This window comes from Zootoca vivipara, chromosome 12, assembly GCF_963506605.1.
Source record: "Zootoca vivipara chromosome 12, rZooViv1.1, whole genome shotgun sequence".
Taxonomy (NCBI): Eukaryota; Metazoa; Chordata; class Lepidosauria; order Squamata; family Lacertidae; genus Zootoca; species Zootoca vivipara.
Window position 1 is genome coordinate 15,024,899 of NC_083287.1, and position 17,743 is coordinate 15,042,641.

A 17,743-nucleotide genomic window follows, 5' to 3' on the forward strand; every position below is an offset into this window, starting at 1 on the left:
AACTGCTAGCACATGTGCAAAGCTAAGCAGGGTCTGGTTTCAACTTGCATCTCAAGGGGTTGAACTAGATGACCCTCGGGGACCCCTTCCCACTCTTGTATTCTGTGAAATTAGTTCACAGCGACCAGCCACGACCTAAACATTTTTTTAAAGATAAAAAAGCATTGGTTATGACGCCTTGAGAAGGCTTGGACTAGATGACCGGGGAGGGGGGGGGGCTGCCGTCGCTTCCAACTCGACGATTCTGAGACACGCGTCGCAAGCGACCCAGCTCTCTCTCCGCACATCCCCCGCGCAATTAACCGCGGCGCCCCCCCCTCCGCGCGCGCACCGGGGCGTAGGAGGGGCCGCAACGCGGGTCAGCCGCAGCAGCAGCAGCCACTCCCTCCCTCCTCAGTCTGGAGGGCGCGGGGGCGCGAAGGGTGTTTCTCCGTCCCCTGCTCCTCCTCCTCCTCGCATCGCCCATCTGGGGTGGGAATCTCCTCGCGCTCGCTCCCTGAGCGAGGCAGTGCTTCATGGCCGCGCGCCTGGGCTGAGGGGCCGGGCTTGGAAGCGGGAACATCGAGGGACGGGGCGGATCTCTCCTCCGCCGGACACAAAGCGCCGCCGACGCCGCTGCTTTCCGCAATCCCGGGAGGAGGAGGAGACGGCGACGGAGGCTGCCCCTCGGGTCTCTCTCCGGCCCTTCCTCGCGTATGAGTCAGGTATTTCCCAGCCCGCCGTCGGCAGCCGAGGCCGCCTCCTCGCGCTCTCCCCGCGCGCTCCATGGAGAAGGCAGCGGCGGCAGCGGCGCAGGGCTGCGGCGGCGGCGGCGGGGACCCCGGAGCAGCAGCAGCAGCCCCGTCCAGCGGCGGCAGTAACAACAGCAGCCGCAGCAGCAGCCGCCCCACCTCGGCGGGCTCCTCGCCGTCCTCCTCCGCCAGCCGGGGAGGGCTCTCGGGCCGCCAAGGAGCAGCGGCGGCGGGTACACCAGCGGGGAGGCCGGAGGGAGGTGGCGGTGGCGGCAGCAGCAGCAGCCTCAGCTCAGCCGCGGCCAGCCCAGGAGGGAGCGGGGGGCTGGCGGCAGGCAGGACGACGGAGGCGGTGCTCGAGGGCTCTCTCAGCAAGTACACCAACCTCATCCAGGGCTGGCAAAGCAGGTAAATGTTGTGGGAATGACCTCCTCTCTCAGTCTCATTTTTTGGGGTGTGTGTGTGTGCCAGTGGGTCGACCTACTTCCTTTCCCCCCTGTCTCCCCACCCTCCCTGTTCCTCAGTCCCCCACCAATTCCCAACCCCACAGTATTTGCCCCCTCTTCCCGCCCGCCCTTCTTTCAGCGTCGGCCTCTCTCGCTCCCAAGCCCGCCCTCTTCCCGCCCTCTTTGCCTCAAGGTGTGCGAATTGTGGAAGTTTCCCCTCACCTGCGACGGCTTCCCCTTGGGATTCCCCACGGCCACTTCCCACAGGGCAGCTGTCTGTGTCTCCCCCTGCTGGCTGCTCATGAGGTGTCCAATGCTGTTCCACGTGTTCCTCAGCACACACACCCCCACCCCCAATTTACCCGATCTTTCTTTTTTAGAGGTTGCTCTTCCAACATGCACTCATATCCCAAATCTGAACTCTGTGGACCTGCTCCATATGCAGGGGGTAGCTCAGCCGGTAGAGCAGGAGACCCTTAATCTCATGGGTCATGGGTTTGAACCCCATGTTGGGGAAAGGATTTCCTGCATTGCAGGGGGTTGGACTAGATGACCCCTTCCGACTCTACAGTTCTGTGATTCCAGTGGCAATGGGATAATAACAAGACAAGAGCTTGAAGAGCACCCGGCTCTTGGGAAATTGGCTGTGCAGTCAGCCCAGTGCTGTATGCCAAAGTTGCAGGGTCGATCCCTGTGTGGGACAGCTGCTTATTTCTACATTGCAATGGGTTGAATTAGATCAGGCATAGGCAAACTCAGCCCGCCAGATGTTTTGGGACTACAACTCCCACCATCCCTAGTTAACAGGACCAGTGGTCAGGGATGATGGGAGTTGTAGTCCCAAAACATCTGGAGGGCCGACTTTGCCTATGCCGGAATTAGATTATTCCCAGGATCCCTTCCAACGCCACAGTTCTATGCTTCTAGTATGTGGGACACTGCCTTTTGAGGCTTTCTAGTGCATGCTGAGAATTTAATTTTGCATGTGGCAGTGGTGCGTGTGAGCAAGCTTTCCCCAAGGCCACCATGTACCTGGAATATCTAAACTGGCCATGTAAATAGTCTGAAATACCTGGAATGATTAGGAGCATATACTGAAGACTTAATATTGATCAGTTTTCCTTCTTGGTATGCTTTATTCACCCTGTCATGTTTGTATTCTGGGCTGTTTTGACTGCGTGCTTGCTAGTGAAATGGAGGTTACGAAACATTAATTCTGAACTATTCAATACATCGTTGTGATATTCTTTTCTTTTTAGGTAAGATTAGACTGCATTAACTGCTTGTTTCACACTCAGGTTGACTAGGGAAAAGAGTAGTGGGTTTTTAATATTTTAAATTGGTTTCCCCAATTTGCAGTTTGAAAGCAGAGATTGTGCAGTTGTGTATGCAGCAGAAAACATTTCGGTTTTTTTGTTCCTGTGTTTCATTATCCCATCTCTCCTGGGATAATACACCATCAAAAAGTTTGTCTTGTCACTTTTTCTTTAGAGTTGAAAGCTGCAGTCCTAACCCCAGTTTACCTGGAAGTAGGTAATTGCAATCCTAACCCCAATTTACCTGCAATCAAATTTACTTCTTAGTAGACAAGGTTAGGATTGTGCTATCAACTGTATTTTTATTTTTACTCTCTACTCCTGAAGGAGCGTCTCCACCTCCATCGTTCTGCCCGGACACTAAGGTCCAGTGCTGAGGGCCTTCTGGCAGTTCCCTCGCTGCGAGAAGCCAAGTTACAGGGAACCAGGCAGAGGGCTTTCTCAGTAGTGGCACCCGCCCTGTGGAACGCCCTCCCACCAGATGTCAAAGAGAAAAACAACTACCAGACTTTTAGAGGACATCTGAAGGCAGCCCTGTTTAGGGAAGCTTTTAATGTTTATTGAATTATTCTATTTTAATACTTCTGTTGGAAGCCGCCCAGGGTGGCTGGGGAAACCCAGCCAGATGTGCTAGGTATAATTATTATTATTATTATTATTATTATTACTATTATTATTACTCTTCTAGACTTTTGCATGGTCATGGTTGGATGCTATCAACTAGAATTTTTTTGTCACTTTGACTGACAATAAGAGTTGGACTTGTTCGTTTGGTGGTAAGATCAATGGCATTTGTTGTGCGCAAAATGGCGTGATTTCCCCTACAAATGACATGTTAGTGGAAAGATGGAAGGAAATACTCAACGTTCCGCAGCACAATCCTATACATGTCGCTTCTCAGTTGGCCCGAGTCCTAGTTCAATAGGGCTTACTCCTAGATGTACAGTCTTGCAACACAATATTCTGCCCATTCGCTCCCTACTTCCAGGGGAAAAAACAAAACTTGTTCCATTTACGGTAATACTCATTGGGTGAAGGAGAAAAAAACTTGTATTTCATGTGCATAAAAAGCTGTAGGGATTGACAATATTGATTCTTTTGGTTTGCATAACTTTACAATATTGATTCTTTTGGTTTGCATGCCCCTTACAAAGTCACTCTGACTTTCGTGGGCATGCAGGTGGAGACAGCCACTGTGAAGGGGAAGAATGTGTGCCATGTTTTTGCAGCCATCTGTAGGAGAATGTAATGCTGAATGCTGCTTTTTTTCTTTTTAATTTATCAGAGCTGAGGTTTCTGTTTTCGTAAGATAATCTGTGTGTGTGTGTTTCTTCCTTTGTTTCAATAGCAAACTTTAATAACTGCTGAAAATGGCAAATTTGCAGAAATGTTTACTCGATTCAGTACAGAACGTATACCCTTGGCCAGCCACTCATTTTGCTGGAGAGGCAACATGAGAAAAGGGGTTATGGTGGCCAAGACTCTGACCCTGCTCCTTGTCTGACCTGCTAGCAAGGCTGGCTGTCATGTATACTCCATGTCTCTTTGATTTTTGAAATGGCAACTTGGGAAAGGGAGGCAGGCAACTCCTTTTACGGGGCTGGATTTGGTCCAGGAAATACTGGTTGCTGATCTTTATAGTCATTCTTTTTCTTACTGGGAACTGGGATTTTCTAAGTCAGTGTTTAAATTTCTGATGGGGAACATAGATTCTACACAACGATCTTAAATATAATTATTTTGAAAAAGCTTGCGAGAGCCAATGGTCTTTGATGCACCTTTTCTGTTTCTTTGGAATTTCCTTTCTGATACAGACTGGAAGCACTATTTCTAGTACTGTATGGGCATACTGTTACCTTATGATAACCTGTTCTTCTGCTGTTTCAATCTATTTCCCTTAGTGAAATGCGCTACTGGAAGGAATTTTTTTAATTTTGTTTCAACTACGGCAGACCAACACGGCTACCTAACTGTAACTAATCAATTTCCCTGTTAACTTTTATAAATTTACATGGATATCATTCTTTCGGTTTCCTTCCTACCTTGATTCTTTGATCTGTTTGGTTGGTAGATAACAGGTTTGTTTGTTTTTGTAATAGTTAAGTAGTAAATATTAACACCATCCCAGTGTGTATTACTTTAGAGCACTGTTTCCCAGCTTTGGGTCTCCCACTGTTTTTGGACTACAACTCCCATCATCCCTAGCTAGCAAGACCAGTGGTCAGGGATGATGGGAATTGTAGTCCAAAAACAGCTGGAGATCCAAGGTTGGGAAACACTGCTCTAGAGTTATATTGTACTTTATGATCTGCTGGTTTTTTGAGTTCGAAGAAATTAGTGGAGTTGCTCAGCCTTGAATTTTCACCATCCTGTATAATTGGGTGATATCTGGACACTTGGCTGCCTCACTGTCTACTGCTGACTCAAAATAAACCCACCTGTTCTGGTTTGAATGTAGATCCTAGCAGAGTGCACTGTTTGTAGACACTGACATTTTGTTGCTACACACACACTGTTTCTTAAGCAGTTAAGGATCAAAGTTGTTATTATTATTTTTATGCCTATTAAGTCCCGTTGGAACCTTTTGTGATGAGCTGTGTTCAAAGGTCCCCCTCCGTGGCAGGGGGGGGGGTTACCGGGGAGAGGAGGGAGGGGTGGGGTGGGGTGGGGACAAGCCCAATTATAAAATGTACCACCTTCGACTGCGCACTGTTCATGGGAATACCTCGTGGCAGGAGGGATCTCATGGAGGGGGGGTTACAAGAAGGGGAAAAAATGCTACCTATTGTATATGTGTCTTTGTTTTCTCAATATGCAAAATCAATAAAAATTACTATTAAAAAAGGTCCCCCCATCCAAAATAAAAAAAATCAGGTTGAAAATGTTCCCTATTAAATGCATAGGGACATCCTTGAATAACATGGAACACTTCTGTTGCTGCTATTCATTAGATTTCTTATCTGCCCTTCATCACAAGGTCCCAGGGAGGGTTGCAGCAATCTAAAAATATAATATTAAAAACAGTTGAAACAGATTACAACCAAGAGAACTGAGTAGGTCCTAACCTATTTATCTGAGGTGTCAAACCACAGAGTAAATATGTGACAATAAAAACTACATTAAGTAGGTGACAGATGCGCACCTCGGGGGGGGGGGGGGAGAGGCCTCTCCTGGGCTCTCTCTGCTGTTCTTAACACCGAAGAAGGGAAGGAGGCAATATTTCAGATATTTTGGTCTGATGTATTGAATACAGTGGTTCAGAATTAATGTTTCATAGCCTCCATTTCACTAGTAAGCATGCAGTTAAAACAGACCAGAATACAAACATGACAGGGTGATTAAAGCATACCAAGAAGGAAAACTGATTAATATTAATATTAATCAGGATATGCTCCTAATCGTTCCAGGTGTTTCAGACTATTTACATGGCCAGTTTAGATATTCCAAGGTACATGGTGGCCAATTTGAGCACCTTGAACTGGGCCTGGTGGCCAATTTGAGCACCTTGAACTCAAAACGAGGGCAGCTATTTTAAAATGGGGGTTATACAAGTTCTAAATGGAACCCCCGCCATTGATCTGGCAGCTGTATTTTGGACCAGTTTAAGCTTTCAAGCCAACTTCGAAGACATCCCCAAGTAGAATGTGCTTTAACAATCTGGAAGTTTCCAGAACATGGAGCACAGCGGCCAAATCATTTCTGTCTGAAAGGGACTGTAGCTGGCGAAACAGCCATAGCTGGAAATAGGCACCCCTATCCGCCTGAGACTCTAATGACATGTTGGATCCAGGAACTCCCTGCTTTATAATGTAGTCCTAACTACATCTGCTCAGAGGTAAGTCCTGATGAATTTAATGGAGCTTACGCTCAGGTCATTGGGGTTAGGACTGCAGCCTGAGTTAGACCAGGCTTCCCCTTACAAAAGCCATGCTGGTTCTTTTTGGTAAGGCTTGTTCTACACCAGGCATCCCCAACCTGCGGCCCTCCAGATGCTTTGGCCTACAACTCCCATGATCCCTAGCTAACAGGACCAGTGGTCAGGGATGATGGGAATTGTAGTCCAAAACATCTGGAGGGCCGAAGGTTAGGGATGCCTGTTCTACACTCAAGCACATGTTTGTTTCGCCCTTCTATCTGCCCTTGCTGATCATTCATTGACCGGGTCAGAAGAAGTTACAGGTTTGCAATTTCTTGGTATCTTTAACCACTTTCTAGTTGTATAGTAAAGAGGCTGATTTGAGAGAACACTTTTCCTCTTTTGCCCCACTCACCAGAGGGGTATCCAGATTCAACTGTTCCTGGTCTGGATATCATGTAGATTACTCACAGCTGCATATATCTTTTGTGAGGGCTCCCAGATGCTTGTTAGAATTTGGTGTGGGGAGGAGAGGAGTTGCAGTTTGTACCGTAGTCCCACACCCCATTGCATCCTCCCCTGTCCTGGACAGGTTGCCTGCTGCTGACCTCCAAGCTGGTGACACATGTCCTTCCTCAACAGTTGTGCTTCTATAACTAGGAAAATTAAAGACCTCCCATGTATGAATTCTAACCTGCACTAGCTGCTAGCTGAGCTCCTACAGCTGAGTCTTAAGTATATCCAGTAGGGCTGGGTGATATATCGATATATTGTCCAAAACTAGTTTGAAGTCCATATTGTGGATACCGGTTTCATAATGTTTGACCTGGCAATATATCGTGAATCATGACGTGTGTTAGGGCTGGGTGATATATCGTCCAAAACCAGTTTGAAGTCCATATTGTGATAACGGTTTCATAATTTTTGACCTGACAATATATCGTGAATCACAGTGTGGGTGTGCGCACGCGCATATGCTATGCAAAAATCATGAAGTGGGAAAAACCGTGAAGCCAGCTCCATCCTTATTTCAGGCATTGTGGTATATCAATGTATTGTGATGCTTAGCTAGTAAATGGCACCTTAAATCAAGGTTATGCAACAAGGGGATGTCTAGGCACACTTTTTTAACAACTAGAATGCAAAGCTGAAAATGAATGAACTGCAGCTAAAATCTTAACGTTCATTTTTTACATGGTCCAGTCCTCATCCGTAGACTGCAAAAAACAAAGCCATGCTTCTTCTGCCCACCCCCCTAATATTCTTAAGAGTGTCTCTTCTCCAGTCTCCAGGGAGTGGCTGGAAGTGGGGAGGCAGATGAACTTCCTTTCCTTCCACTCTGCAGTTTTAATCTGAAATCTTAGGTGCAGCACTTTGCCTAGACCTCAGAAACTTCTCGCACTAGTGAAATTCCTTGTCACAAAATGCTCCTAGAACAATGGGAGTTTCGAACGCTGGTGATATATCTCAATGTTGAAAAACAGAGATTGCCCAGCCCTGATAATCCACTGAGCCATTGTGTTTCTCAGTTGCTGCTCATACATTGGGGTTCTGACTTTTCTCGAGATGCTTGGCTTAAACAGCCGCTTTTGAAACTTGGGAAAATGTTGAATGTTGCTTATGATGCAGAGGGGTGGTGGTGGTTGTTAGGTCTCCTGAAGGAGATGTTGCGACCCAGCATCTTGCTGTTAGCTTGTAGGCTTTTATCTGAGTGAATAGTTTAGCTCCATTGGCATACAGCTTGCTGGGAACTGATGTGTAAAATGGCACTGTGCTATAGCCACATTTGCTTCCTTCAAGATCTGTGATATTTTCGAAAACGTGATTCTTTCGCAGTAGAATAGAGCGCTTCATAATCATTTTTTAAAAAAGTAAACCTGGTAGATCCATAATTTGTGGCACAATCCACCCTGGGCTTCTTTGGTAGGAAGAGGCAGATATAAATTGGATAAACAAAATAATAAATAAATCATCTAGTCAAAGACGGGCACTTTTAGGTCTCATCAATTTCAGTGTGAGATGTTTGAAGCATGTGACCGTTGTTTATTGGCTGTATTCAGTTGTCATCCCCTCAGTTTCTAATGTATTCAGAATTTGCTTCTTGCTACAAGTCTGGTTATAAATTATCAGTTAAGTTTTCAAAATGAGCAGTTCCCTAGGGCACATGTTCTATACAAATTAACCACTGTTGTTGTGATGCATTAACTGTTTGCCACACTTCAGGAATTAAAAGGTCTGTGTAGAATATCAGTCCGCTTTTATTGAGTCTGTGAGCCAGCTAAGTAGAAATGGAATGAATGGAATATACCAATTTAAGTAGAACCCTTTCAGAACATGATTGCTTTAAGCCAGGATTTCCCAAACTTGGGTATCCAGCTGTTTTTGGACTACAACTTCCATCATCCCTGACCACTGGTCCTGCTAGCTAGGGATGATGGGAATTGTAGTCTAAAACCAGCTTGAGACCCAAGTTTGGAAAACCCTGCTTCCAATCCCTAAAACTTCTGTTATGAGAAGCTGTTTTCAATTCCTCACAAATAGCCATTGTGTGTGTGATACATTCAGATACTAGACAGCTAGTAAAATTATTATTATTATCATTAGCATTTTAATCACCACTTTTGATGTTCAGTTGTTTTATTTTTATACCACTATTCTAAAGTTAAAACCATGCTCAATAATAATAATAATAATAATAAATTTTTATTTATACCCTGCCCTCCCCAGTCAAAACCGGGCTCAGGGTGGCTAACACCAATAAAATTACAATAAAACATAAAAAGCAATTAATTAAAATACAGATTAAAATACAATATTAAAATTTAAAATGCAGCCTCATTTTAAGTAGTCCATAAATCCAAACCATGAGGGAGGAAAAACACAGGGGTCAGACTAAGTCCAGCCCAAAGGCCAGGCGGAACAGCTCTGTCTTGCAGGCCCTGCGGAAAGATGACAAATCCCGCAGGGCCCTGGTCTCCTGTGAAAGAGCGTTCCACCAAGTTGGGGCCAATACTGAAAAGGCCCTGGCCCTAGTAGAGGCCAATCTAGCCACCTTATGGCTCAGGATCTCCAGAATATTGTTGTTTGTGGACCTTAAGGTCCTCCGCGGGGCATACCAGGAGAGGCGGTCCCATAGGTAAAAGGGTCCCAAGCCGCATAGGGCTTTAAAGGTCAAAACCAGCACCTTAAACCTGATCCTGTACTCCACCAGGAGCCAGTGCAGCTGGTAAAGCACTGGATGAATGTGATCCTGCGGCCGGCACCCCGTAAGGAGCCTTGCCGCGGCATTCTGCACCCGCTGGAGTTTCTGGGTCAGCTTCAAGGGCAGCCCCGCGTAGAGCGAGTTACAATAATCAAGCCTGGAGGTGACCGTCGCATGGATCACTGTGGCCAGATCAGGGCGAGAGAGGTAAGGGACCAACTGCTTGATGCGGCGGAGATGGAAAAATGCCACCTTAGCTGTGGCTGCAACCTGCGCCTCCATGGAAAGGGAGGCATCGAAGGTTACACCCAAACTCTTGACAGAAGGCTCTGGCACTAATTGAGCCCCTGCAAGAGATGGGAGTTGGCCCCCCAACCCCATGTCGTCCCGACCCAGCCAGAGGACCTCTGTCTTCGAAGGATTTAGCTTCGACCGGCTCCCATGTAGCCATCCAGCCACAGCTTCTAAGCACTTGGTGAGTGTGTCTGGGGCCGAGGCAGGGCGGCCGTCCATCAACAGATAGATCTGGGTGTCATCTGCATATTGATGACAACCCAGCCCAAAACTCTGGACAATTAATAAAGATATTAAAGAGCATCGGGGAAAGGATTGCGCCTTGCGGGACTCCACACACCAAGGAGTGCCGCGGCAACAACTTCCTCCCTAGTGCCACCCTCTGTCCCCAACCTGAGATAAAGGCTCAAGGCTGATTACGACCTATATAAAGAAAATTACATAACTACAAACATAACAAAAAGCAGCCATAAACTATAAACAAAGCATTGAAAAGTATGCAACCAAATCAAACAATTTCCACATAAATCATAAGATCCAAAGGTATTCTTAGTTTTTAATTTAATTCCCACTCCCAATCTGTTAATAATGGAACAAAAATAATCAGCAAGAGGTAAAAAAAAAATCCGTTCTGTTTGTATCAGCAACGATATGGAACAGCTTGATGTATTCGGGCTTTACACTTTAGGTGAAGGCTGGCAGCTAATTAAAATGCTCTCCACACCTCCTCATCTGTGTTGCATAATATGAGCTGGTACAATTGTTCTGTGTCAAATAGACTCTTAATGTCCCTGGGTGTTTGTATTCCATAGGCACTGTGGAGATTTAATATATTATCTCACACAGAGCTTGCTTTAATTCAATTAATGTAGAATGAAGTACAGTATATTAATGCTTGCCGTTTTACATTTTGTCCTTGACTTAGTAAAATGTCTTAGACTTTTACTATCTCAAATCATTTCTGTCACAGATAAGTTATATTAAAATGCGCGTGGCGTAGTAATTCCTGTTTTGTTACTCTCTCAAAGAAGTAACTTTTCAAGATTTATACCTATGATTTATATAAAGCCAACTGTGAACTGAGATATTTTGGAACTGGGACTGAAACTCCATTCCTATATACACTGACCTCAGAGTAAGCAACCATTAAATTCCCTAGGGCTCGTTTCTGAACCCGATATGCATAGGATTCACTGCGAATCAATTCAATGAGCAAACTAATATAATGCGAATGTTGCCTGATATTAGACAGTACATAGTGCTGCGCCTGGCCTGAAATATCTGTGTGCTCCATCTTCAAGCAGAGGTCCTTACCAGATTCTTTCAGGATTGAAATTCCTCCACCTTTTGCATCTGTCTGTCCATTTCTTAACTGCAGCCTGTGACAACAACAACAAAAGTAATTCCAGAACAAATCCCTCATTTCTCTTCAAAACGTGGTTTTAACTTCACAATACAGTTGGACCTTAGAAGTCGAATGGAATCCGTTCCGGAAGTCCATTCAACTTCCAAAATGTTCAGAAACTAAAGTGTGGCTTCTGATTGGCTGTAGGAAGCTGCTGAAGCCAATCAGAAGCCGCGGACGCCCTGTCGGACATTTGGGTTCCAAAGAACGTTCACAAACCGGAACACTCACTTCCAGGTTTGCAGTGTTCGGGAGCCAAAACGTCCAAGTACCAAGGCGTTTGGGATCCAAGGTATGACTGTATGTGCATTGGTAGGCAGGTTCCTTTTTTTTTTGGTAGGCTAGTAACTGTTGTGAGCTTATTTATAATGCCTTATTGAGCACAAAAGAACATGACGGGCACAAAGAGGAGTCCTGTTTTTGTGTTCTTTTGTTCGAGAGGACTTGAGAGATGGATGGAAAGCTAGCTATGTCTGTTGTGGGCCTGGGAACAGATGGGGTTGCGGCGCTCATCTTGCTTTACTGGCCGAGGGAGCCAGCGTACAGCTTCCAGGTCATGACTAAGCCGCTTCTGGAGAACCAGAGCATGGAAACACCTTTGCCTTCCCGCTGGAGCGGTACCTATTTATCTACTTGCACTTTGACGTGCTTTTGAAATGCTAGGTTGGCAGGAGCAGAGGCTGAGCAACGGGAGCTCACCCCCGTTGCGGGGATTCGAACCGCTGACCTTCTGACCGCCAAACTCTAGTCTCTGTGGTTTAACCCACAGCACCACCCGCGTCCCATAGACCAGTGCTCCCCAACCTTTTTATCGCAGCGGATCAGTCAACGTTTGATCATTTTACTGCGGCCCGCTGAGGGGGGGGGACGTTGATTGTTTCGCGGCCCGCTGAGGGGGGGACCTTGATTGTTTATATTTTATTTAGATTGTTTGATTTAATAATTTTAATTTAATTGTATTTAATGTTCCTTGGGCGGCCCGGTACCAATTGACGCACGGACCGGTACCGGTCCGTGGCCCGAGGGTTGAGGACCACTGCCCTAGACCAGTGTTTCCCAACCTTGTGCCTCCAACTGTTTTCGGACTACAATTCCCATCATTCCTGACCACTGGTCTTGCTAGCTAGGGATGATGGGAGTTGTAGTCCCAAAACAGCTGGAGGCACAAGGTTGGGAAACACTGCCCTAGATGACCAGTTAGGATGGTCTATTCTCAGACCCCTGTAGGGGATTTCCCTGCTACCTCTTTCTGGCATGGTTCCCTCTTCTGGAATAGGGGAAATGGCCTGGACAGTTGGCATTAATGCTGCTATACCAGGCATAGGCAAACTCCGGCCCTCCAGAAGTTTGGGACTACAATTCCCATCATCCCTAGCTAACAGGACCAGTGGTCAGGGATGATGGGAATTGTATTCGCAAACATATGAAGGGCCAGAGTTTGCCTATGCCTGTGCTAAACACAGTGTGTCTTGTTGACTAGATCCTAAGCTCCCTGGTTTTCTGAGGAGCTGAAAGGGAACATGTTTTAGGAGAATACATTTTAGCAGACCAGGGAGGGATGTGTTCACATCTTCTGCTTGCTTCATTTTCATAGATAGCTTTCGGTTTATTGAGCCTTTGAGGATGCAGACTAGTTGCTTGGGGACTTTAGACTACCCATGTACTCAGCCTATCTAAAACCGCCGCAGTTTCCGTTCAGATGTTGGGAAATTCATAAGCGTGCAGCCATTTGCCCCATTAGTAAGTCAAAAAATTCGGTTGTCGAGTCGTTCATAAGTTGAGGTACCACTTAATCTAAAACCAAGATAACCACAACACCCGCAATAAACTTCCCATTATGGGTGGTTGGCATCCTTTGTGCAGCATGACCCTGGTCCTTCCTGTATTGGATCTCCTTCCTTGATCCGTCTTCATTAAGCATCTTAATATATGGACGTGCTGGTTTTCTTGAGCACTTCCATACATGGCAGCAATGACTTGGACCAATGATGGCAATGTGGTCAACTCTACTGTTGCACGGTTCGGCAACTGGTGTTAGAAAGAGCCCAGGGACTCATTAGTTTTTTTATGGTACGGTTTTATAGCAAGATAATATGGGTCTGAGTTGGCAATGGCTTTTAATTTTCCAGTTAGAAGCTGTGACTAAATCAGGCTATGACATTAGGCAAGTGTGGGAGGTGCCGCAGATGGTTTCCTGCTTAAATATAAAACACTGAGCCTGGGACTGGTCCCAACTGTGTCTCGGGAGGGTGCCTTCAAAGTGAGCAGCAAAACCAGTTGGCTGAGGCTAAATATAAAGCCAGCACTGTGAAAAGCTGGTTAGGGAAGAATGCAGTTGCATTGCAGACAATGGCTTTGTTGTGCAATAGATTTGCAGTCAGGTGGTTTTTATTTAATGGGCTCCAGATCTCTCTTGCCTGGCAAACTTGTCTCTTGTAGAGAGATCTCACTTTCCCAGCACAGAAATAACCATGGGTTGTTGATACTAGTAGGGGAAAAAAAGTGCCACTGTTCCCTTAGTTCAGGGGTTGGCAACCTAAGGCCCATGGGCCACAAGCAGCCCACGGGGGGTTGTTTAACCGGCCCATGAGCTGCCCCCAAACCCAGTTGGTTGTTCGGTGAGTCCCTGCGCGCTGCGCCAAACCAGCACAGCACAGGGGCTCGCTTCCGCAGTGCCGAAAATTGCAGACGCTGATGCCAAAAATTGTGTCTGTGCAGATGGAGTGAACCGGCCCAGGGGAGGTAAACCTTGCCGATCCCTGTCTTAGTTCCTCTCTGTTTGAGAGGCAAATGCTCTATGAAATACAGCTGCACAAAAATGTATGGGTACCCATTGGCCAGTACCTATGTAGTCACCCATGACAAGCTGCTTTTCCACCGATATCATTAAAAAAGAAACCCACCAGTGAACACCTTATCTACAATATATTACACAGGCAGTGCATTTCCCCAGCAGTGTTCGAAGTTAGCCAGGTGCCAGGCGCATTTTGCACCTGGCTTAAGACCCCTTTTGACCAAGTGAAGATTCCTGGGTGCTGGGATGGCCCCTGGTATCTCCACCATCTGGAGGTGCATGCCTGGGGATCGTTGGATCTGGGCTGTTTTCACACACTAATACCCCATCCTGTAGAATTCTATCAGTTATATTTTATCTGCATAATCAGAATGAATTTCTGGAACCAAAATGCTTTTTCTGTGCAGCCTGAGCAGGATCAGTCACCATTAAGAAAAAGAGCTTGGAATCGGCCAATATATATGTGGACTGTTCCTGGCTGGATCAAGTGACTTTGCTTCTTTAAGTTCTCAAAGCTCTTAACCTAGCTGAACAAAGCCAGATGTCTAACTGATAATCAATCACAATCCATTTGCCATTTGAAAAATAAGACTTTAGAGCTGTCTTGCCCCCAAATGGCAACCAGACATTCCATTTTGGCGATTGTAACCTTGGTTTAAGGAGCCATTTGGCACCTAGCTTATATATCTGAGTTTCAGACACTGCTCCCCAACTACTGCTGCTATAACACAACAGTAAAACATTTATTTCCTTTTCTTTCTCCAGCTGCAGGAGATGTGACGAAGCAAACCTTTTGATGTAATTGACTGGGTGTGGGTTGGCCAGTTGAAACTAATAAGCCCAGTGAATTGTGAAATAATTGTGAGGTTGGTCAGGTTGAGGATTATGATGCCGTGTCAGCTTTGGTGCTTCTAGGTCTAAGAATTCCTTTTCCGTTTGCAGCAGTGGTTCTGAAACTACATATTACTCACCAGCTCTACCAGATGCTAATGGCCTTGTCTAGGTTGCAACGTCTGGCAAGAGTCTGTTGGTGACTCTCCAGGGTCTCAGGCTTGGAAGTCTTTCCCATCATCTTCTACCTTTATCCTTTTAATCGAACATGCCAAGGTTTAAACACGGGACCTTCTAACTACAAAGGAGGCCTTCTAACCTTCAGTAGAGCTATGATGCCTCAAACTGCAACAAATTACCCCTGGGGCTGTTTTTTTAAGGAATTGAAGATTAGTGATTCCTTGCACGATTTGGACACTGGGAACCCATGATTCCCATGCACTTGGGAGCTTCTGATCAGGTGTTGCCAAGTTCAGATTGTAGTGGACATTCCTGAATGAAGCAGATCCCAATGGCACTTGTATTCAGTGCTAAATTTAAAATACTCCAGTGAACAACTGGCAGTCCTCTTTAAGGATCCTGGCCTCTTTTTTTTTTTGCTGCTGCTGTTTCGTTACCTGTCACACACACACCTGATGTCATATGATAGCATCTGTTTGGGACAGGTAGGCGTGGCTTGTGGGAAATGTCTGGGCCTAATGTGGCCCAGAGGGTGGAGCTTTCCCACTACACCATGTTGGCTTCTCAGTGGTTTTGTTTGTGTGTTTATTGTTTGCTCAGCCGCTTTATAAAATGTTTATGTGCATTTTATTGTGACACACAGCACTCTGACTTTAGTTTCTTTAAATTCAGTGGATGCACATAAGCCTGCTCATATATTTATTTATTTATTGCAAATAGCCTTGGGGACCATGTGTCACTGGATATTAATGCTTTTCCTTCGTAACATTGCAGATTTGCTGGTGTCTGGCAGTAATTCTTGCTGAGGGCTGAGGGTTGCTAAAGTGAAGGGTGAACCATGAAGGTCTGGGGAGGAGGGGGGAAACAAACATGACCTCAGTATAGAGCTCTGCTGACTGAGGATAACTTAAGTTAATCTATATCATATTCACAATGACAGTAGACCTCTTGGAAATGCAAGTGCCAAAAGTTCCAGGAGTTCACCCTGAAAGTGCACTTTCCTAGCAGTTTGTGTGTTAAAATCAAATTAATGGGTCTTAAGCTGTATGTTTATTTAATATGCAGTAATATGCAGTTAAGGTGGTGTTTTCTGACGTGAGGCAAAATTTGTATGAAGTTTCAGGACAAAATTTTCTGCAGGCTGCTGTATTCATAAAGATTAATGGGATAGCTTGCCATCATTGAACAGCATGGGTCCTGTGGACTTCTGCCCTGGAGTATGCATCTGTTTATGCATGTCTAAAGACCAAAGTTCAGTAAAAAGGAATGTACACAGGTTGGTAGTCCTTGGTGGTTAGTAGAGAGTGCAATCTTCTGCTTCTCTTATACTGCGGATCACATGGACATGACAGTGTTTGCAAAATGGTTTTGTTTGCGCTACGGGCAACTCCCCATTTATGTGGGGGTTGCATTCATGTCAGTGGGATGTGCATAAGACCCTCCTGCCTCACCCTGCCCCCTTGCGGGGCCAAAAACAGTGTGCACATGCTGATCGTGTGCAAATGGGAGAACTACAGTATATTCCGGCGTATAAGACAACTGGGCGTATAAGATGACCCCCAACTTTTCCAGTTAAAATATAGAGTTTGGGATATACTTGCTGTACAAGAAATACGACCCGGCATATAAGACGACCCCCGACTTTTGAGAAGATTTCCCTGGTTAAAAAGTAGTCTTATATGCAGGAATATACAGTAACCTATTTTACAAGCCCAATTCCTATGTAATGCTAAACTTGTTGTTGAGTGCTACATGGACGAGCCTCAAAGAGTCCAAAGAAAGTCGTTGGGCTCACTTCTACTCTTATTGCTGAATTCAATTAAAACAATCTCTGTCTAGCATCGTACATGAATCAGGCATCTTCCTTTAAAGCAAGCTCTGGTGAGTTTCATGCTAAGCCACACCATGTGCTATGAAGCTGGTTTATCAAACTACCCAGAGTTTGTTTTAAGCCAGGATCTTTGGTTCGGGGGTGCACAAAGCACTTCAGCAGAAGTTCTTCTTCTGACCACAGAGAGGAGAGGGTCATGGTGCTTTCCTCAAGCTAATTGAGGCTCATCCTCATGGTGCTAAACATCACTTGCCAACATGATCTTTGTGCCCATAGCAGAGGAGTGTGAACTTGGCCCTATCAGATCCAGAGCCAAATCTGTCTCCCATATACTGAGTCACACTGCCCAGACTTATCAAATTAATGGTACTGTTCTGTTGATCTTGGAGAGTATATTGGCTGTCTGTCTTAGGCCTAGCTGTCAAGTTCTCCCTTTTTAAAAGGGAAATTCCATTATGCTGAATAGGCTTCCTCATGAGAAAAGGGAAAACTTGACAGCTATGGTCTTAGGTGTGCATGGGGCCTAGTGGCTGGAGGGTACATAATCCCCATGTGGGGTTATTTTATGGGGATTACATGCCCACCACCACCAATAATACTACCCAACTTGGTTTCTATTAGGTTTGCTAAACTAAGGGCTTGTGTTGTTGTTGTTTAGTCGTGTCCGACTCTTTGTGACCCCATGGACCAGAGCACATCATGCACTCCTGTCTTCCACTGCCTCCCACAGTTTGGTGAGACTCATGTTGGTAGCTTTGAGAACACTGTCCAACCATCTCGTCCTCTGTCGTCCCCTTCTCCTTGTGCCCTCAGTCTTTCCCAGCATCAGGGTCTTTTCCAGGGAGACTTCTCTTCTC

The 17,743-nt window shown here is 45.8% G+C and overlaps 1 protein-coding gene across 3 annotated transcripts in view; it reads left to right on the top strand.

Moving 5' to 3' along the window:
• Positions 1 to 418: 418 nt before the first annotated feature.
• The window catches only part of OSBPL10 (oxysterol binding protein like 10), a 76,112-nt gene continuing 58,787 nt past the window's right edge, over positions 419 to 17,743 (top strand). Inside the window, exon 1 of one of the 3 annotated variants that reach the window (XM_035130078.2) lies at positions 419 to 1,139. In XM_035130078.2, the coding sequence (XP_034985969.2) occupies positions 766 to 1,139 (374 nt within the window). In that variant the 5' untranslated portion in view covers positions 419 to 765. The remainder of the gene's footprint in view (positions 1,140 to 17,743) is intronic. The other 2 variants (XR_009558375.1, XM_035130077.2) reach the window with 2 other exon arrangements.